This window comes from Pundamilia nyererei, unplaced genomic scaffold (genome assembly GCF_000239375.1).
Source record: "Pundamilia nyererei isolate P.nyererei 1_Seehausen unplaced genomic scaffold, PunNye1.0 scaffold00265, whole genome shotgun sequence".
NCBI classification, from domain to species: domain Eukaryota; kingdom Metazoa; phylum Chordata; class Actinopteri; order Cichliformes; family Cichlidae; genus Pundamilia; species Pundamilia nyererei.
This window is the reverse complement of record NW_005187666.1, coordinates 185,831-208,011: the sequence shown is the minus strand read 5'-3', so window position 1 is coordinate 208,011 and position 22,181 is coordinate 185,831. Positions and strand designations below refer to the sequence as shown.

The following is a 22,181-nucleotide window of genomic DNA, read 5'->3' as shown; positions in this document are numbered from 1 at the left end:
TCATCGTATTAAGACATCAAGATATTTGTTTTTGCCTTAAAATTTTGTGTTTTAATTTATACTTTTTGTTATATTTTATTTTATTTTATTTTTTTTTGCTTTGTTTGTTTATATTTTTAGAGATGTGTCAAAGTGCCCCTGAGCCTGAGCCTGGGTCTACCGACTATATTTGTAGTCAGCATATTCACTTTCTTTGAATTTAGTTAAGCTCAATCCTATTTTCAAATCATTTTGTCGTTTTGTAAAACTTGCTAAGAAGCAAAAAGGGAGATGATAAAAAGAATGTTGAAAAAATTGCATTTATAAATTTTTTTAACTACCCTTTGCCTTTTTGACTGAATGCTCTTAATCTGGTGCAGCAACACTGTGCAACATGTACACACATGATAACTATGAGATGCAATCAAAGGTTACCTTACCTGATATAAAGTTGGAGGATCTCCATTTTCAGGATCACCTCCTTGTGTACCTCTGGTTCACTTTCAGTGAGGATGCTGCTCTTCTATTGCTCTTTGGAAGCGGGGTTTTTTTTTTTTACCTATTTGTAAAAGAAGATGGGAAAAGGGCAAAAACCAGGTTAAAATGACTCATGTCTCAGTCTTTACTGAGACTAGATGGTGTCAAGTATCATGTCAGGAGCATGATGTAGGAGAATGGTCCTATTTTTTTCCCACATTCAGCAGGCATTGCACTGTGAATTTATTACCCAGGATCGGTCTGTGAAAACTGAATCTTTCTGTAATGTCCTGAGATGTCCAAGGGAGATTATTCACTGCCATTATTCACACCGACACAATCATCGCTCACCACCCACAGTGTTTGACAAACGATTTTGTCCTTTTCTCCAAAGATAAATTAAAGTTGAAGCCTCGGAGTAATCTAAAATTAGCGGGAGACCATCTAAAATGTGAGATTGGCCACATTTATATCTGTATGGGAGGAGTTGTGGTCTTATTATTGAACCTATTGAACTGGTCATTTGGTACAATTTGACTCCCTGTAGCTCAACTGTCTTTATTTCCCCCTGAGCCCTGTCAATGTGTGCACTCTCCAGCATGACAGCGGTAGCTGTCTCTCTCTCTCATTTCCGCCTGTCATTCAGCTAATCTGTCCTCGAGCCTCGTGGCAAGTCCGCTGAGGATTAGACAACACCTGATACTCGCTCTGGTTCACTGGTCTTGTTTGTGCCTGTTTGCTGTACTGGTGTCTGTGGGAATCTTCCCAAACACACCACTGAGGGCGCTGAGAAGTTTGTTTAAGCGATACAGAAGGGAGAATGGAAGACAAACACAGCATGTAGCAGTTCATTTTATTCACTCTGGGACATTTGTTCTTCAGGTGTGTCCTTTCTGTGTCCACTGCACTCATGGACAACAGGAGAAGAGATGGCCAAAGACATCTTACAACACAGGTAGCATCTTTGCACAAAATTCACTGGGTAATGTAGAAATTCTGAAAAGAGAAAAGCTGATGACAAGTGAACAGATTACAGTCTTGTATTGTGTGCCTCTGTGTGTGTATGTGTGTCTAGGGGTGTGGTGGAGGGCCGTCGAGGATGGTCGGTGCTGCTGAAAGAGCCGGCTCAGTGGGTGGAGCTAGAGGGCTCAGACTACGTTCTGGACCTGATGTCAGATCTGGAACTTCCTGCTGACTTCCCCAAACACAGCAGCTACTTCATCATCTCTGCACAGGAACCAACCAGAGTGCGGGCCAATGCCAGCATGTAAGACACACACACACACACACACACACAAACAGAAATCTCTGAGATTTCATGAACCATTCCAGCCATTATGGGGTTGAGTTTGTCACTGTTTACATTTTAAGATGATGAAGTTAATAAGTGCATTTTCTCTGGTGCTGTACTTACTCATAACTTTGAGATACTTTTGAGATACAACTTCAGGCCTGCTGGAAATATTCAACTTTCCACTGGTAGCACAAATTCCATTTAAAAATGTACCAAGGCTCTTTCGATCCATTGTTGCAGGATTTTAAATAATTTCCCACTGGAATTTTATTTAAATATTTCACAAAAGGCTAACATTAAGGGACACATCAACAAGGTTAATGTAGATTTATTTACTGCAAATTTAGATTTTCTTCATTCTTGCCCTGTTATTGATGTCACAACCCCAGATATTTATCATTTAACAACCACTAAACCCAAATACCTAAGCATACATGATGATTTAAAAGCAACTCCACCTTGACCTGATACATCTCTGAAATGTCAGTATGATGAAATAATATACAAAAAGTTTCCAGCCTCAGAGGTATTTTAACTTAAGATGCTTAAGGTTAGTATAGTTATAAATTATGCTTTCCTTTGTCTGTACCTGCAAACTGAGTGATTCAGTTAGAAACAACAGTAAATATTGTTTGTAGCTGTTCTCAGCAAAAAAAAAGAAGTAAAAAAACAAACAAACAACAAACTCCTTAAGCTGCAGACTGTATATAAAAGATGGAAGTTGCCAGGATGAGGACATCAGGGATTCATTTGTGAAGCCACGTTTTAAAAGTTAGATTTTAGCATTTTGTCTGTCGCTGTCTTACTTTTATTTAAGCTGGAAGTGGGACACTTGAGTGATTAGAATGCTGCATAATCAGCTAATGTTTGCAAGCTTGGCTAGCAAAGTGCATCTGAAAAACACAGATATTTGCTAATTAATACTGTGTAGCATACAAATAAAATGCTAAATCTCACCCAGACTTCAAAGTGTATTCTTTGTCAGATCGTTGTCAGAGAAGCTTAGCAGGTAGCTATTGGTTATGGCTCTCTGGGTTGGTATCCACCTATCATTAATGCAATTAAATAGATGAATAAGAAGACTGAACATTTGTCACGAACTGAGAAATTTGCTATGGAGACCAGAACAGGTTTTTGTTCCAGGGAGAAACATGTCGATTTCTGCTGTGAATTTGGATATTCTGGCATGTGAGTCTCTGGGGACTGACTTTCACTTTTGAATCCAGCCTCAAACACCAATTCTTTGGCTTCATTTTCCAATCGCAGAGGTTGCCCCCTGCTTAAAAGCAACTGCACATTCCCTGCTCGGCACCAGATAAAAATGCAGTAGCACAAATAGTGACTCATTGGTTCACAAAGCTGAGCTTTTATTAGCTGAAGACAGTTGGTAAAGACCAAAAATGGAGCTTCCCAGAAAAACACAGACATGAAAGTTGCTTGGAACTGTTGGATGTGTACATAACTAATTGTTCGCATGTTAGTAAACCTTTAAACAACTTTAAAGGACATTTTAAAAGTCTGTAAAGGTGTCGCCACCAGTTTTAAACAGCCTTTTCTTTCTTATTGTGTCACAGAAGCCTGTTGGGGGGTGGCTTTAACACGAACGATGATGTCATATCTACAGCCATGTCTAGCTCGGATGCAATCAGCCAAGGTACGTCACTACACCAAACATATGTGTGCACATATTGATTGTGACTGGAGCAGACTTCGTCCTCTCCCCTCTCTCAGACCTGGAGCCTCACAGAGGGATGGATCGTTATCTTGACAGCCTGTTTGACCCTGTGCTGTCTGACGGAGCTGGAGTAAGTTACATAATTCATTCACTCTGAAACACTTGCGCATGCGAGCAGACTCCTCCATCAACCACTTACTGTCAGTCACTGTAAATCTCTGTAGAGCTCTATTTTTAGAAAGTGGGCATGGAGTGTGCCTTCAAGGAATGAGCTGTATACTGGGTTAAAGTCAGTTAGATGTACAATGCATATAGAGAGCACTTTTGCCACTAGCATACAGACAGTTGTGAATATACCTCTGAGAGCAATTTCCAATAGAAGCACCCAATTTCAGGTCTGTCCTATGGACGTGCAGGTCTGAGATGTTCAGAAAGTCTAGTGTTTGATCCAATAAACCTTTTTGTAATTTTGCTGCCATTTTTTCCACAGTTTTTCCACCAATAATAGTAAAAATATAATACAAAACATAACTGGATGGTGCATAAAATGAGAGTAAGGACAAAAGTCATTAAAGAGAGCAAAGTCTAATTAAAGAAGAACAATAATTGTTTTACATCACCTTCTCAACAGGCGTCATCGAGAGACTGAGAACATTTAAAAGGACACGAGACTCAGTGGGAGTTTGGTAGAGAGTGAATATCATAATGTGAGGCCCTAATAGCAAAAGCCTGAGCGTCTTTGTCACAAACTGTGAGCTCCAAGTTAATTACAGCAAAACTGTGACTGGGAATTAGGGCATGTTTCTAGAAAGGAGGATATTTAGTAAAGTGTGTCTGGTGATTTATGTTTTTTAGCCTGGTTGTGCCAGATAAAAGCTTTTTTCACTTGAAAATTGTTTTCTTACAGCAGTAAAAACACTTATTCTTCATCTAAAATGTGTGATTGCAGAGAATATCTGAAGACTGAGTTAAAGCCTTTTGTCAGGGCAGTGGTGCAGTGAATGCGTGACTTTGTCGGCCGGCCAGTCCTCTGGACGCCGATGTGGTGAATGTTAGTCGTGCTATCGGATGTGGCTGACAGGAATTAGCATGTATCAGATGTGTTCTACAGACCTCTCCCGGCCAGCAACCTATTCCGTTACCCAGTTACCGTAACTGTCACAGCCACCAGATCGCCACGATGATTTCCCACCCAGGGGATCTGCTTACGAGGGACTGACACTCTGGCAAATGAAGGGCTTATTTTTTAATGAGACATGGCCTACAAACGCACACACTCCTGAGGATTTATGGGTCAGTGGCTGATTTCTGATGGAACGGTTGCACACTGAAGAGGGAGATTCCTCTGATCACACAGCAGACAGTCACTCGCTCTAAGATACTGTAAGCACAAATGCTGTTTCAACAAGCAGACACACAGATACATACATATATTGTATATATATTTAAATATATACACATACAAATATACATAGAGAGTTCTGTGCAAAAGTTTTGAGCTATCCCTCTTTTCTCTACATTTGCTTACAAGCAGCCTGACTTTCTTGTGATTTTTAAAATGGACAGTTCTCCAGGCTTTCTGAAGGCCTTTCAGAGTTTTTCTTTGAAGATTGGCTGCTTTAAAAAAAAGAAAAAAAAATCAGTTTCGACCTTGAACCTGACATTTTCAGAGGAATTATTTTTTTGTTAAGCTACTTTTAAATTGTACCTTTAGGCACTTGTTCCATTTTCTTATTTTGTATCTTTGAAAAATGACAAATATAAGAGTTTGAATGGGATCAAATGGTATTTGTGCATCAACAGGTGATTACTGAAGAGCTGTTAGCTGAAAATGTTTACCTCAGCACTGTGTGCAGTGCGTCCTTAAAAAATTTGAGGAAGCTGAACTTTGCTGAAACCTCATTAGAAATGGTCTGAGTGGAAGTGTGGCTGTGGAAAAAGCCATGGAAGCAGAGAAAATGCATTTGGTTTGCCAAATTATACAAATTACACAAGAGCTGGACCGAAAATCAGTGACAACAGGTGTGATTGAGCGATTAATCCAAATTTGAATTTGGATTTCTTAATACATTTAGAGCAAAAATGACTTCGACTCTTTGGTGCTTGACCTCACGGTGATTATATTCATCTTTTATATACAGCCTGTGGTTTTAAAGTCTGCTTGTGTATCCTCACAGGAAGTAGAATCAGCTGGAGGACTATCCAGCCGGATGAAGGGGGCTGGGGGAGTTGGTGGTGGTTGGAATCAACAAGGAGCGTCCACGGGCCCACCGCCTCCACCTGGAGGTCAGTCACAGACATGGGCACACATGCTAAATATTTACTCCTTCGCACTCCACAGTCCTGGCAGATGATTAGTGTGTGAAATAAAACAAACACACTTAACATCTGACAGAAACTGGATGGCTGTGTGTGTTTGTGTTCACAGCTGTGCGAGTACTTCCTGTGGGAGGTGTGATGTCGCCTCCTGTTGCTGCAGTGGCACCTGTAACACCTGGTTTGTATAACGAATGATGATGATGGGGGGGAATCATCAAACATGATTTTCCATCCTGTTTACTGTGTTTTTCCTCCAGATGCCCAGCAGGCTGTTTTGTCCCAGCAGCAGCAGGCGATTGTGAACCAGCAGGCCGTCATCATGGTGTGCCTCGGTTTTGGATCCGCGTCTGTTTATCTATCCCACTGCTCTCTGCTACCAATGTAATGTGTCATGTTCTTGTTTCTCAGGCCCAACAGATGACTATGCAAGCCATGGCTATGGTCGGCAGCCCGGTGTCGAGTCCGCCCACCTCCCCGATCACGAGCCCTCCCATGAGTCCTCTGTTCCATCACCCTCTGAGCCCTTATGCCCCCACGAGCCCGTATGCTGCCATACCGCCAAGCCCGTATGCAAACATGCCACCGAGCCCCTACGCCAACTTCACCCCAACTCCCTTTGCTGCAGCAGACATCCCGCCTCGCCCCCATCCTCTCTCTGCTCAGGCTCCGTCACAGCCTCAGGCTCGGCCTCCTGCTGGTCCCCAGACTCAGCCTCAGGCCTCCCCTGCCAACCCTAACCCTGAGCCAGCCTCCACAAAAACTGACAAAGCTAACCCAGCAGCACAGGTCAGTAACTCCGAGACATGTGAGGAAACAGTTCGCACTGACACGTTGCGTAATATTCCAGCACTGCGAGTGTATAAAAGAGGCTGCCGTGAACTTAAAGCAACAGGAGACATTATCCAGGAGAAGCCGTTTATTTGAAATACAAAGAAGATATGTGTTGTCAGGATAATAAGCAGCAGCTGGTTCGAAAAAAACAACAAATATAAAAAACCAAAACACATAAATGCATCAACCAAAGATCTGCAATAGTAAACATACTAATTTCTATGCCTAATCAGCCAATCGAAATCAAGTGCATCTGAAAGTGACTCTCAAATGTTCAGACAAATGAGGGTGAAGCAGTTGTGCGACTACAGCTGCTGCGGAGGCGGCTGCAACTTTTCATTGGTTCTGATATCTTAGTTTTACTCGTGGAGGTTACTCTGGGTCTGCAATCCTCCGTAACTCTCAGCTAAAAACTCACTAATTCATTAAAGAGATAAACAGATTCACAAACACAATGCACAGCACCCTGAAAACACAGATCTCTTTATAGGGTGAGAACAATCAGCTGTGACTGAACTTGGATGAGTGACGAAACGTTTCTTCCTTATTCGTTTCTTTATGCACAGACGCAGACGTATTATATGGTATAAAAGACAAAATAAGGTGAAATTCGGTGTCCGCCTTGGTTACTGTTTTGGTTTTGTTTTTTTGGTTGCAAATTACAAATTTAGTTGCCAGTCTCATCTTCCCTTTGATGTGATGCCCAGAATCCCTACCTCCAAACATTTACTCTCACAGTTTGCCCATCTTTATTTCCCTGGCACACGTTGCTGAGTAAAGTGCCGTGTATTAAGTATTCTGAGGAGAAAATTTCAGACAGGTTATGGGCGAAGCAGTTAAATTGGATTGAGGCACATTCCATCAGTGCGAAATTTCAGCTCACTAGTTAAGAGCCATCCATCAGCGGCATTCAAAGACCAAACTGAATAGAATATCTCCCTCCGTCTCCGCTACATTCGCTAAGTTCATGTCAAGTGATGAGATCCTCGGGTCATCCCTTTTTTTTTCCTCCGAGCTCATAAATTTCTGGGATGGCAGCTTTGATTTGTACAGTGATATATGTAAAGTTGTTTCAGCGTCTATATGACTTTTCCTCTTACATTATTATAAATCCTCATGTTTGTAGTGGTCAAAGGGAAAATAGTTATCTGAGAGGGAAAAATGTCACCCTGTGCATTGACTGTATTGTCCTTTCATCCACCAGTTTTATACCTTTCATTTTAGACCTTCCTTCATGTCAGAACTCTGGCATGTCTATCTTTTAATGTTGCAAATCAACAACAAAAAAGTCCCCCAAAAACATTATGCACAGGTGCAGACTATCCACAGGTTTATCTGCACCAAAAACACTGTCAGCTTCTTTTTTCTTTGCTCCCAAACTGACTTCTCCGGCAAAATTGCAGATGACTACATTGAACATCTGCAGAATCTTGAGTGCAAACTCTCTGTTTTCTCTCTGTGTGTGTGTCTATGTGGCTTTTTCAGGCTCAGTCAGCCAAGGACAGCGTCCCTCTGAGAAAAGCTCCGGGCATCCCCGTGAACAAGGACAAACCAGTCAGGAAATTTGGTAAGAGAGTGAGAGAGAAGTTCGCTTCTCACAGAACTCTCATTTAAGAGAGCAGAGGAAATCTAATCTGTTTTTGCGGATGCCTCAGCCCCGGTTGTGACGTCTCCTCTGCCCCCTGCTGGAGAAGTGGTGAAGTATTCAGCTCAGACTTCAGATCATGTCGTCCCCAGCCAAGATATCCAAGGTAACTGCAATTTTTGACAGGTTCACACACACAAGTCTTTTTCTTGACATTCTTGAAATATTGTATAAATCTTTGAAACCACCCTTTGTTGACATGTTTTATTTCATTAAAAAGAAATCATTAAAAGATACAACTCTCCACCACCACCGACGGACCCACTGCCACCTGGCAAGAGGTGAGGCTACACAAACACGCACGCGCGCAAACACGTGTTCTGTGTTGATTAACCAGCTCTCAGCTCGGTGATCAGATTTTCCTACAATAAACTTTGCTTGTAAATCCAGCACAGCAGTTGATGCTGTCTGCAGACACAGAAATAACTGCGCACGCTGTAAACAAAGCACCGACAGACACCGGCTCCGATGTTAACGCCTGCATTAAGCACGCAGCACCAGAACGATCGTGTTTACACTCAGTAAACATAAACGCAGATTATACAATTTGATGTATTTGTAGTAGAAAAACCCTGCGCACCGTAATGTGTGATGTTGACACTGTGTGGTTGTACTTAGGAGACCAGAAGGGAAGTTTAAGAAGGCGCAAACACCTCGCGATGAAGCTTTACAGATCCTCAAACCACAGATGGAGAACCCTCCTACTCCACAGGTGAACACACACACACACACACGTTAATGCAAGCAGCATATACAGTTGTGGTCAAAAGCTTAAATCCACTCGTCGTGGTAATTTAAGGTTTTTAATTTTTTTTTATTTATTTTGTTCTTTTTACTGGGTGGAATGATTTTACAGATGCAGCTTTAATGACTTAAAAAACTACAACTGGTTTAATTTTGTTTGAATTTATTTTTTTATTTTCTATAATCCACACAAGGCAAACCAGTCCCACTGGTAACAAAACAGGTCCAGAGCGTGACGCTTCCACCACCGTACTTAACAGCTTTTGTTCTTAGGTCTGAGTATCACCTGCCCCTGTGTGGATGCAAACTTTTGACCACAGCTGTAAAAGGTCACATAACAAAATGTTTTTGTGTCTCTCCAGCCCAAACGTCCTGCTGCTGCTTCACCCTCTGCGTCTGCAGTGAAAGAGGCAGGGTTTAAACCCACCAAGAGCACAAAGACCAGAGCGCCTGCCCGTCCCCTCCCCATACCTCCTCCAGGTATACACTGATTTGTGTACAGATGAAGCTAAATCACTTTCCCTTGTTAGAAAAATCTCAGCTTTAACCAAACAACAGTAGTCATCTCAGGACCCTATAATCCTCAGGCTCAAAGAGGATCGACCATGACCAACTGGGATGAGAGGAAAGAGGAGAGGGAGCAGTTCTGTTTTGTTTAGATCAAATAGACCTTACAAGAAGAAATTACGTGCTGAAGATATTGTCTGGCTCACAGAAAACCTGCAGAACCTGATTTTAGTTCAAAACTGTGTTTCAAGGCTTATAAATGATGAATAAAAAAGAAAAACCCACATGAGCCCTGTTTTAGCTTCCCTTCACTTGGGAAATTAATTTTAAGATTTTATTATTCACATTTTAAGCGCTTTATTGCTTGGTTATGAGCATTATTACTGCTGCCCAACCAGCCAGATTCTCAGCAAGGACTCGGATGACTAGATCAAGTCTAAAGCTGAGTGTTTTTTATTTTCACCAGGGGACTCTAAGCTGTAAAACTGGTTCAGTCAGTGACAAATTTGCCTTTATAAAGTAACTCATAATGTATTTGGAAAAGTGCTTTATGAATAAAGTGGTTGAAATTCCCAAGCTTTTATTTCTCCTCCAAACCTCTATGCCACGTGTTTAGTTAATGTTTTAAAAAAATAACATATATGCTTATTGTTACATAAAGTTAAGGCCAAGCACCCAGAAAAGAGTCTCTTAACAGTTTTCAGGTACTACTGGGTCATTATGTTGCCTCCTTGCCTCTTTTTATCTACTTCTCTGTCCTCCTGACCTCATCTAGGAAATGCCACTTTAATGGTTCTGAGAATTTGAAATAGATTTCTAGTGATTTGATATCTGGTTATTATAAAGTTTTGGCCTACTCACTGGATAGTTAATGTCCTTGCATTTGGGTTCATTTTGTTCTTTAAGTTGGTTATTTGTGTTCTTAGTTTCCTCAGTGTTTGCCAGTCTGCTCCTCCATCTTTCTTGTTTCTGTCTTAATGTCATGGTTCCACCTGAGTAATTTCTTTTGTTTAATGCAGAGTCTGCATTAATTCTCTTTCCACTTTTACTTGACACTTGGGTTTCTTTCCTGCCCTGCATTAGCGTTTTTCCTGCTTCCTGAATGTTTTCACCTGTGTCTAATTTCCCCTCCTGTTCCTTGTTCTCAGTTAACCCAGTGTGTATAAATAGTCTTGACTCCTCTTAATCCCTCTCAGATCATTGGTCTCTTCCCCCTGTTTTTCTGTGATCTGTATGTTCTTTTAGACTTTTAGTATTTTTCACTTTGCCATTTAACAGTTTGCTTTTGTATCTTGACTGTCAGTTGTAATTTTCCTGACATCCCACACTACCTGCTTGTAAACACTAAGTAATAGCTGAGACAACTGTAATAGCTCTCTAAAGGTCAGGATATTGACAGCTGTGAAATGGGAGGACTGTCACAGCAAGCCAGCAGTGAGACCCCACATGACCCTGACGGCACATAGATTCTGAACTATTAGAAACGTTTGACTTTCTGTAAAAAAAAAAGGTTTACAAAATGTTGGAATGAGTTTTCCCTATTTTCTGTAGTGAACTAATAGCAGACATAAAGATTCACTTCAATGCCTTCACATTAGCCTCCCCTATACTGTGGAGTGCTAACTAGCACAGGTTAGGGTGCTAAACAGAAATGGGGAGCATAAACACCCTTGTCTGGTTTCCCCTCCTATTCCTTGTTCCCAGTTAGCCCAATGTGTATAAATAGTCCTGTCAGATCATTTGCTTGCCTCACTCTGTGTTTCTGTGATCCACACATGATCTTTTAGATTTTAAGGTGTCTTAACATTGCAAGCAGTTGTTAAACTGCTTTCTTTTGTGTCATGCTTGCATTTTGTAACGTCAAAATAGATAACTATAATAAATTACTCTGGACGTCAGGGAAAGGAGGGCAGTGAAATGCAAAGTTTCTTTGCGTAGCTTAAAGCACAGGTTTGCCTGAGCACAGTCTCATCTCTATCCTCATGTATAAATAAGAGTGTTGACTGGAGACACAGACATAATCTGACCTGTTTTATGCAGTCTCTCGAGAACTTCCAGTAGAGACACAAACTATCCAGACGCAGCTTCATCAGAGGACCAATGAAGAGCACTACACCTACACCAATGTTCCCTGGAGGCTGTATCTGAGGAAGGAAGTGAGCACATATACAAATATAAATCCTAAAAATTCCACTTATTCTGACCTGTATCTCCTCACTATTAAACCACGTTTCCTACCGCATTTCCTTTCCTTCACAGGTATTTTATCCCAAAGACAGCTTCAACAGTCCCCTTGTGCTGGATCTAATTTTCAAACAGGTAACTTTTCTTTTCTTTTCTTTCTTTTTTAAATTTCCAACCCATTTGAGCTCAATAAGTTTAACTAATAACGCAAAGATCATAGAAAGATTCGTCTTAATAATTTCTAACAATTCCTCTTCTCTGCTCTCCTCTGTCCTCCAGATAGTAAATGACACCTTGTCAGAGGCGTGTGTTCGCGTCACCCGGGATGAAAGGCAGAAAATGAAAGCTCTTTTTGGTAGTCTGTCTGTTCTTCCGGGAGACATTTTTTAAGATCGTATGCTTGAATCTCTTTGACATTCATGAGTTTGTGTGTGTCTTTTTGTGCAAATGGCAGCTAAGCACGGCGTCAGACAGAATATGGATCCAGTGGAGGAGCACGTAAAGAAAACTGTTGTCACAGCAGCCAGGGAAACCTGGGAAATATACTTCTCCCGACTCTTCCCAGCCTCGGTGAGCCTGGCGGTGAATCCTTAGGGCAGTATGATTTCTGAGTCGGTGGGGAATTTTCATTTTTAATAACACTTTTTTATATTTTTTCTGTCTACATTTCTGCAGGGTAGTGTAGGAACGGGGGTGCAGGTATTGTCAGTGTCCCACAGTGGAATCAAACTGCTAAAGACTGTAAAAAGCAGTGCTACAGCTCCAGACTACTTCCGAGTCCTAAGACCGTACACGTATGTGCTTGTTTGTCTCTGTGTAGATTTATGTCACAGACAAATACACCAAACATACACGGAAATACTGCACATAATGCAACAAGCAACATTTGCACAATTCTAACAAACTTGACAGTCAGTATTTGGTGTGAACACCTTTAGTTGTTAACACAGCCTGAACTCTCTTAGGAAACCTTTCTCATCTTGTCTTTAAGAAGTATTCAGGAATAGTTCTCCAGGCTCCTTGAAGGACAGTCAGAGCTCTTCTTAGGATGTTGGTTGCCTTCTGTTCTCTGCTGATATGATCCCACACTGCTTAAAAGAGGTCTGTTGAGGTCTGGGCCTTGGGGAAGCCAATCCGTGACTGATAGTTTTTCACTTTTCTGTCCAGTTATGCCTTTACTTTACAGATGGCTATAGGCACTCACTGTTGTACCTCTCATTTGATCTCCTCTATACATACTGATGACCAAAAACTTTCAATTTTGGTGCTAACCCATCTCAAATGAATTAGCACTGTTGCCTCACAGCGAGAGGGCTCTTTGTGGAGTTTGCATGTTCTCTCTGTGTTTGTGTGGGTTCTCCCAGAGTCCCGGTACTCTTGTTTCCTCCTGCAGTCCAAAGATATGCATTTACTGGGGTTAGGTTAATTAGTAACTCTAAACTGCATAGTTGTGAATGTGAGTGTGAATGGTTGTCTGTCTCTGTGTGTTAGCACTGCGACAGACTGGTGACCTGTCCAGGGTGTATCCTGCCTCTTGCCCTAAGTTAGCTGGGATAGGCTCCAGCAGCCCTGCAACCCTAACAAGCGTAAGCGGAAGAGAATGGATGGACTCCATTAGACCTGTTGCTGCTGCTGCTGATTTTCAGTCCATGCCTCAGCCTTTTCTCCCTGTTTTCCTTCATGGCTTCTTCTTTCCACTGTCACCATTTCCATTGTCAGTGAATAGTTTTTCCTATTTATTAGGACATGACTTTCTGCTATCGATAGTTTCTTACCTGACACTTCTTTTATTCTTTGGCTTCTTTTTTTGTATATGAAACTGAAGAAATCAATTATGTCTTTACATATCAGGCCGCAAAAAAACATTCCTCTGAAAAGGACTGAAAATGAGGGGAAAAACCAGCCAATGTTCAAAGGAAAACTTTGAATGGTCTTCAGAAAGCCTGGAGAACCAGACCACCTAAAAAAATTGAGAAGAAATGACGGTTGCCTCGAGACTTTTAGACAGTCCTGTATCTCCAAGCTCTCACCAATTTGTTGTCTGATAGTGTGTTTTATTTTGTTTTGTTTTTGTTGTTTGTTGTTAAAATATTTACTCCGCTTTTTTTCCAGCTATGCCGACATCCTGTTTGTGACCATCCCATCTGAGAACATGCTGGAGTTCAATCTGACCAATGAGAAGCTCATACTGTTCTCAACCAAGGCACCACAAGTCAAACACCTCATAGACATGTTCATCAATGAGATCAAAAAGGTACAAAGCACACACACACACACACACACACACAATTCACCTGAAACATTCAGCTTAAGTAGGTTATGCCAACGTCCAGATACACAAAGATAAACAACAATTACACATATAAAACGTACGCAGGTATTTGAGCTGTTTAAAAAAAAAGAAAGAAAAACCAAAAATAAGCTCTTTTTTCTGTGTTTTTCCCCTTTTCCCCCTCAAGGACTCAGACTACGTGATTGCAGAGCGTAACTTTGTTACAGATGAACGCTCGATGCTCAGTTTCCATAAAGGTGACATCATCAGGCTTCAGGTTATGGATGGGCTGGAGAAAGGTGAGGCACTGGTGTGGAAGTCACGCTGTATTCTGTGTGAATCTGCGGCAGACTCATGAGCTCATATTTGCCTTTGCTCATTCTCCAGGGTACAGCTATGGCTGCGTGGTGAGGAAGAAGGTTGTGTTTTTGGAGGAGCTCAAAAGAGACACTCAGGACTTTGGTATTTATGAAATCCTGTTATTTTAATAACAAAAAACAATCAGTTTTGCACAGAGTTCCCAGATGTTGGACGAGGCCCAAATATAAACAAAGCGACAATTCAAAATGACGGTTTTAAAGGATTTACTAACCTATGCTGCGCTGTGTACTCTGGGGATGTGAGGGTATTTTTAAAGCCAGGGAAGAATAGCTGCAGTCGTGTTGACGGCGCCTGCGGCACTCTTTAAATACAATATTGTATCAGAAAATTATTTTCCAGATGGATGACTGCAATGCAGTTCCAAAACTATTGATTTATGTGTTTTCTTGAGGACATAAAAGATGAAATGGGATCACAAATGTCACGTCAAGCAGTCAGTGGATAAGACAAACTACAGCAGAAGTTTGCGCACATATTTCTAATTTAATCTGACGTATTGGTTTTGTTTTTCGGGGTCTTAAATTCAGAACTTATAAATTGCTCATATAGCACTCCATGCTCATGTTTTATTCATGTGAATTCTGCCTGCGCCATTGAGACCGCTCTCATTCAACCACAGTCTTTAAATGGTAGCATAAAAAGCTATATTTTTACATAAATTAACCTTTAATGTTAAGTTGATTTATGGGCTGCATAAAACATTTTTCATCAACTACGTGCCTGAAATGTGTGTTTGTTTTTTCTTTTTTAAGATTCATTGCGTGTGTTCTTATGAAACACAAAAAGGGACTTACTGCTGACCTTGTGGCAAAGTGCTGGTCACTATAAGCCGACGTTTCTTTTACTTCTGCCTGAAACAAGATGATCTCCAAAGTTGAGACACAACGGTTTTCTTATCCAGTTACTTCTGTCACTTCTCTTTGAGTTGGTCCCCGGCCCTGTTTACTGCTTGAGGATGTTAAACTTGACCTTATAGCCACATGAAAAGCTAAAACTGTTTTATTTATTTTTAGAAAGGAAAGCAACATTGTTTTTGAGCACTATATCAAAATTGGAAGATTAACAATTCAGGTTTTTTTCAGTCATATTGCCACAGGAGTATGAAATCATGCACCTAGCTATGCAGTCTGGCCATACAAAAATATGTGAAAGAATGGGTCAGTCTACAGAAGGGATGTCCAACTCATTTTATGTAATAGGCCACATACTGCTTACTTTCATCTAAGAGTAAACCTCCCTTTTTGTCACTGTAAAGAAGTTTAACTGCACATTAAATCTGTCAAATATCGTAATATAAGCAAAAAAAGAAGAAAGTTCAACAGTTCAACTCATTTCTTTCCTGCATGATAAAGAAATTAAGTAAATAAAAGACATCTGTCAGCACGATAATCCCCAGACTGACCTGTAATTACAAAATTTTTTTCATTAATTCACAGGAAATTCTGTTTCTTTTTATCTTACTGTTGGTCTATTGCAAAAATCAGACTGAGATTTCTATTGTAGATAGTGGAAAAAAAGGGTTTTCTCTCATTTTTTTGTTTATCTTTTACATAATTACTTTGGTGTAGTAAGATTGGCCACAGGGAGGTCTTTATCAGTGGAATGCTGTATTTTAAAGTACACAATTTAAACCCTCCTTCACATTTCCAAAGCCATCAGGTGGGCGGGATTGGAGTCCTTGTTGATTTCTTCCTCCGGGTCTTAAGTTTGACACTCCTGTTCTAAAGGGTTTCCTAAATTTGGGTGTGGAGCTGTCATAGGATGGTAGCTTTGCTACAAGTCAGTTGGTGACATTTCTTCACTCATAGATATTTCCCAATCAACTGCAACATGTACTGTTGCAAAGTGGAAGCATTTAGGAACCACAGAAACTTGGTGTAAACTTACAGAGCAGGTTGATGGGTTGAGCTCCAAACCTCCTCTGGCATTATCATAAATACGAAATCTGTATTTATGGAGCCATGGAAACTGTGGCATAGGTTTCCATGGCTGTCCAGCTGCATGCAAGCTTTACATCACTGAGCAAAATGCCAGCTGTCAGATGAAGTGTCTCAGGACTCTAGAGCAGTCAAAACATATTCTGTGGATTGATTAATTTTATTTCTCTATCTGGTAGTCTGATGGATGAATCTTGGTTTGACAAATGACAACTGCATGCTTCTAACTTTGCTTCTTCTCCTCAGAAAACTGAACCAGTTTTCACATAAGTCTGAAAAAGAAAAAAACAAACGGCGTCTCTGGAAACTATGAGCCAGCTGACAGGTTAAACTATTGAATATTGCAGCATTAATTTCATCACTCGCTTAGCTTCGAGGATTGCTGCAGCACCATGTCATGTTTGGGATCAGGGTTGGAGGTTGCCCCATATCAGATAAGTTAGCCTTATGTCTCTACAATTATAGAGGAGACTGCCTTTTGTGCCAGGTTATCAGTGTGGCAGCAGAGAGGTGGGAGGGGGATCACATCTTGTAAATGAATGCAAAGCCTGCAGATAAAGATCCGACCACTTTAATTGAAAAGCTGACCTGCTGGTAGAGGAAAGGCCGATAGCGATCAGGATTTGCAGTAAAGCAAAAGCTTGTTTAGGCACAGTGAACAATCAGGTGTTTGCCCTGCATCACCTGCACCTTGTTACCCCTCTGCTCTGTCTGCGCATCAGGCTGGAAGTTTGGCGCCGTGTTCGGCCGCTCCGGCGCATTCCCCGCCGAGTGCGTCCATCCCGTCGCTCCTCCTGACTTCCTGTCACTTCCACTGGACCGAAAGTCGGAGCCTCGAGGTGGAGCGGGACAGTTCGCTGTGTCATCAGCTGTCGCTGTCGCCGTAGCATCCACCATGGCCGCGCATGAGATAGATCAAACAATTGAGGTTCACAGACACTCACACACGCATACAGATTGCTTGTTTTTCTGTCAAACTGAATTCAGGTTGTTTTTCACTGTCACTCTTTGCCTTTCAGAAGGTCTCTGTTGATGGCTTTGCTGATGGAGATCTGGATGAAAGCGCCCTGCAGGACACGAAATATGACATGCTGGAGTTTGCCAAGAAGTACTTCAGACAGGCGCCCAGCGGGAAAGGGTGAGGGAAAACACAGAATGAGTTTACCGTGCTCTAACAGCAGAACAGGAAAAAGATGTGTTAGTTATCTTTTGTTCTTAGTAATCAGCAGGGAATAGACAAAGCCACCAGACTTCCTAACAATAACACTCTGTTGTGATTTTGGCTGTATTTTCATGTAAAATTATCACTGAGTGAGAACATTAGAAGGAACAGAATGTCTCCTTAATTTTAGTGCACAGTCTTCAAGTGGATGCAGCTGCTGAGCAGCAGGAACAGCGAACCTGTTGCTGTTAGAAATTTCACTAGGCAAAGATAAAAGAGTGAAATGAGGAAGTACAGCCCGAGAAGGAGCATCAGAAAGGGGCATCGAAAGTAATCAAAAATACTTGAGTTACTTTGAAAATCATTTAGGAGCTAGGTGCTCCTGTGTTCACAAGTTCTGCATTGAAATACAATTTACGATGCTAAGTCCTGCTCCAATGATAGAATATTAAAATGATGTAACACTGAGAGGTACTAATCTGCATCATAGGTACACTGAAATCAGTTGTGTCGAAAGTGCTTGCGTACTCTTGTTTAGATACATATTTGAAGGTTGCTATTTTTCAGGCAATTCAAATAAATGCTGTTTTATTGGAACTAAAAGGCAACATGAGGCATGACTGACTGTGTTCACAGAGATTCCCTGAAGAGCAAAAGCAAGAACAGAGACTCCCGGGAGCCCATTGAAATGATCAAGTTTTCCAAGGTGCCTTCTTCTTTGCTCTCAGTTTTGCTGTCGTAACACTACGGCCGCACCGAGTCGTTCGCGTAACTTTTCTTGTACCGTGTTCACCTTTGCAGACGCCTCTGACTGAATCTCTGATAGAGTTCACAGACCCGGCCATGAACAGAGTGGCAGCCGATCTCTTCCTGTGTAAGTTCTCACCTTCTGTCGTCTTCAGTTACATTAATAATTTTCTGATTTTTTTACAACCCGGGCTTCAAGTGATCCTCTGTTCAGAGGTGTTGTTCTCTTCTGTTGTGTCTACTGCTTCTTTTTTGTTCTTTTATATATATATATATTCATATATCATATATTATATATTCATATTCGGCAAAGCAAGAGCTGAGGTTCCTGCTTTTTCCCCGTAAAAAGGATTTGAGGGGAATTTTTCATTATGTGATTTGACCATCTGAAGTTCAGGTTTAAATGTTGGTGTGCGTGTGTGTGTGTGTCCTGGTTGTGTATTTTATGTAGCCATCATGCGTTTCATGGGCGACTCTCCATTAAGGGGGCTAACAGAACAGGAAGTGGTCAGCACTTTCCTCAAGGTAAACATACAGATCATTTTTTGCCTTGTCTACTCTGCTGTTTTCTCTTTGACAGCTGGCTAATCTTTTTATGCTGTTCTATGTATTTTTGTGTGTATGTGCATGCGTCCATCCACCGCTCAGCTCATAAGAGAGTTCTCCTTGATGAGGGATGAGGCTTACTGCCAGCTCCTCAAACAGCTTACCACTAACACCAGCTCCAAACCGTAAGTCCGCACACCGACACACACGGTACAAGCCTCTTTCATCACTGAGCCTGTGATTCCGAGCGTGCACTCCTGTGCTCCACAGCGACAGTTGCCAGCGAGGCTGGCGGCTGCTGTACATCCTGACTGCTTTCCACTGCTGCTCTGAAGTCCTCAAGCCCTTCCTCCTCAAATACCTGCAGCAGGCCTCTCGCAGCGCAGGAGTGCAGTATCAGGGTAACGAGCGCGCACAAACACACAGCTTTTACTGTCCCGTGAGTGTAAATGTGTAACGTTGCCTATAAAATTGGCAGGCATAGCTAAAGCGTGCGAGCAGAATCTGAAGAAGACGTTCCAGTTTGGCGGCCGCATTGTTCCACCCAACAGCATGGAGCTGAAGGCTATGATGGTCAGTGTCTCTCTTTAATTTATGTCCCGAAGTTTCCACTCACAGTTTATCACGTTTGCTGATTTGTGCATAAAATGAATAAAAAGCAAAACTATTTGCTGTAAATTGTACTAAAATAATGGTGTCAGGTTTAGGGAGCATTCAAAGCTGAAGCTACCCCAGCTCTTCAGTAGTGCTGTGCTCCTGTCTGTATTGTTTCGTTGCACCTCTGTGGGTGTGCACACTCTTTGTTCACTATATTTTTTTGTTACAAACTGAATAAGGACAGACACAATTTCCAAACCCAGTCTGCCTTGAATTAGAATGAAGTTTACTCCTATTATGTTATGTTACAGTACTGTTATTGATGTAAGCAGTAAGTTAATGAGGTAGCTGGCTGAACTGAATTGGCTTTTGAAAGATGAAAAGTTATATTCTATTTTATTGTAATAGGCAACAAATTGAATGAAAGACCAAACCCAGCAATGGTCGGATCCCACCAGCAGGCATTGTCTGAATAATCAAAGCTTTTTTTCTCCCCTCCCTCTTTGCCAGGGAACTCGATTGTTGTCCAAAATCTATTACACATCAGAAAGCCACAGTGTTGCAGTGGCTGACACGCTTCTGGGGATTCTAGTGTGAGACTAATTCCCAACAAATGCACAATTTTCTCCTGTTTCAGCAATACTTGGCAAAAAGTGCAGCGTCCAGCTTTTTTAGCAAATAACTAAAGGATGCAACTTGGAAGCCACTTTAAAAGATTTATTGAGGAACCAGCAGGCTTGGGGGGCTGAATGCTACAAACAGGAGAGCCTAATGAGAGAAAAACATGCTGTTAATTTAAAAAAAAAAAACAGGTTTCATTGGGTGTAGGATCTTGTGAAGTAGCCCCACTTATACAGTGTGTGTAGTTTAATCTCTAGCAGTGTATTACATGTGTATGTGTTCGTGCCTCCTCAGGCGGGACGGAGTTCAAAACGTCAGCTGTTCCTCTTCCCCGGGGGTATCGAACGTCACGTGAAAATCAAAACGTGCTCAGTAAGTGCTCAGCTGCCACTTTCACCATCACTGGTGTGCATCATGAGAGCGAGTGCATCCATGTGTCTGCACTGACACTGTTGTGTTTGGGTTTTGTTTTTTTTAGGTTGCCCTGGAGGTGATCGAGGAGCTGTGTTATGAGATGGGTCTGCACAAGCTGGAGGCTATGGAAGAATATGCCATATTTTTAGTGACCAATAGAGGTATGCTCATGGGCAGCTTGTCTCGAACACATACAAACACATACATATTAAACTTTGTATTTATGCTCTTTGAGAATCTCTGTTAGTTGCTCTCTGAGGTTTAGCTGTAAGAGAAAGTCAGGGGATGGTAAAACTCATCATCTAATCCTTTGCAGGTCTTAAAATGAGGTAAATACAGCCCGCAGTGAACATAACACACGATGTATTGCATTTTTAATTTACCCAAAATTACACTAAAATGCAGAAGCAGTGTGCAGAAAAATTTATTACACCTGTGATGGTTTCTATCTGACTTAACGGGGTAAGAAGCAGCCAGCTGCTGCTAATCAGATCCACTCGATTAAAGCAGACGTTTCGGCAGGTTGCTCATCTGCAGCATTTTGGTGTGAGTTAACTCTGGAAGGGCTTAAATTTCCAAACTATTTGACATCCACCATTCAACAGTGAGAAAGATTATTCACAAGTGGAAAACATTCAACGCAGTGCCATAGCCAATCAAGGAAACTCAGTTTCCTGGACTCAAACACAACCTGGAGACCGACAGCTTTGCAATTTCAAAAGGTTTATTAACGAGTACGCTCAGGATTTTAACTCAGGAAGACTGGTCTGCCAGAGAAAGCAGGTAAATTAGCCAAAGTGTAATATGTTATATTTTTTATTATTATGTCGTGATCTGTAAAACCTTATCGTTTGAGGAAGGGGCACCTTCTTTCACATGACTGTACCTCTAAAAGTAAACATTTTTTTGTGTGTATTTAAAAACACAAGTGATGAAGAACGGCCCTATGGCTCATTTCCTTCTGCTTAATCAATAATTTAATGTTTAAGCCCCTTGAAATGCTCTCACAGTACATATACTTTATACACAAACACCATTGTTGTCTTTTTTCTTCCCTGAGCATTAAATATCTCCACATGATAACAGCTGGCAGCTGCTATGACTCCTGCGCTTTTCCAAAGCACAGCAGGTCACGCAGCATGGGGCTGCACAGCACATTTCAGAACACGAGTATCAATAGTTTTAACTCCTTTTTGGGGGCTGGGCAGTGGCCAGTGTGAAAATATGCACGTCCACTGTGTAAAAACTTTGCATATTTGCATGTTCAGGTCAGAATGTGCGTCCTTTGAACAAGCATGAGTACATCCTGGATGTGGCGACAGAGGCCGAGTTAGTCGACACCGGCTACAGCTTCTGGTTCAGGCGAGTCGTCTGGACTCAGCCGCTCAAGTTTGACAATGAGCTCTGTGTGGCCATGCACTATAACCAGGTACAACATTTGCCGCACATACTCGGTAGCTGCTGTTTACCTGTGTGTATGCATGTGTGCATAACCCTGTTTTTGTGATTATTTAGATCCTTCCAGACTACTGTAAGGGTCTGCTGAATGTTCTTCCACATGGAAAAGTGAGCGATCAGCAGTTTCACCAGATCTCCAAACTGGCAGCTTTGCAGCACCGAGCCAAAGACAACATCTTCATTCCCAGCATGTGAGGAAACAGCAGCACTGAGAAAGTGGTTATAGTTTAATTCTAATGAGCCCCAAAGAGGACTTTAAATTTAACCTGGAGTTCAATTTTACTTAATTTTACATACTTACTTTGTTCTGAACAATTTACTTTAGTGATAATCATTGTCCTGAAAACACAAACTTATTGTACTTTAACAATCCTGATGTCAAACAAATCCC

The 22,181-nt window shown here is 41.5% G+C and overlaps 1 protein-coding gene across 1 annotated transcript in view; it reads left to right on the top strand.

The window, feature by feature from the left end:
• The window catches only part of LOC102194209 (unconventional myosin-XV), a 47,278-nt gene that overhangs the window by 22,123 nt on the left and 2,974 nt on the right, over nt 1–22,181 (top strand). The window contains exons 37-69 of the mRNA XM_013915180.1: nt 1,339–1,411; nt 1,532–1,723; nt 3,325–3,404; nt 3,482–3,555; nt 5,603–5,711; nt 5,854–5,922; nt 6,002–6,066; nt 6,153–6,530; nt 8,061–8,142; nt 8,231–8,326; nt 8,441–8,501; nt 8,839–8,932; nt 9,327–9,444; nt 11,512–11,627; nt 11,731–11,790; nt 11,935–12,010; nt 12,110–12,225; nt 12,331–12,449; nt 13,768–13,909; nt 14,115–14,226; nt 14,315–14,389; nt 16,968–17,173; nt 17,265–17,383; nt 18,044–18,113; nt 18,209–18,281; nt 18,606–18,679; nt 18,803–18,885; nt 18,971–19,101; nt 19,179–19,273; nt 20,213–20,290; nt 20,397–20,493; nt 21,601–21,761; nt 21,848–21,981. Coding sequence (XP_013770634.1) covers nt 1,339–1,411; nt 1,532–1,723; nt 3,325–3,404; nt 3,482–3,555; nt 5,603–5,711; nt 5,854–5,922; nt 6,002–6,066; nt 6,153–6,530; nt 8,061–8,142; nt 8,231–8,326; nt 8,441–8,501; nt 8,839–8,932; nt 9,327–9,444; nt 11,512–11,627; nt 11,731–11,790; nt 11,935–12,010; nt 12,110–12,225; nt 12,331–12,449; nt 13,768–13,909; nt 14,115–14,226; nt 14,315–14,389; nt 16,968–17,173; nt 17,265–17,383; nt 18,044–18,113; nt 18,209–18,281; nt 18,606–18,679; nt 18,803–18,885; nt 18,971–19,101; nt 19,179–19,273; nt 20,213–20,290; nt 20,397–20,493; nt 21,601–21,761; nt 21,848–21,981 — 3,628 coding nt within the window. The remainder of the gene's footprint in view (nt 1–1,338; nt 1,412–1,531; nt 1,724–3,324; nt 3,405–3,481; nt 3,556–5,602; nt 5,712–5,853; nt 5,923–6,001; nt 6,067–6,152; nt 6,531–8,060; nt 8,143–8,230; nt 8,327–8,440; nt 8,502–8,838; nt 8,933–9,326; nt 9,445–11,511; nt 11,628–11,730; nt 11,791–11,934; nt 12,011–12,109; nt 12,226–12,330; nt 12,450–13,767; nt 13,910–14,114; nt 14,227–14,314; nt 14,390–16,967; nt 17,174–17,264; nt 17,384–18,043; nt 18,114–18,208; nt 18,282–18,605; nt 18,680–18,802; nt 18,886–18,970; nt 19,102–19,178; nt 19,274–20,212; nt 20,291–20,396; nt 20,494–21,600; nt 21,762–21,847; nt 21,982–22,181) is intronic.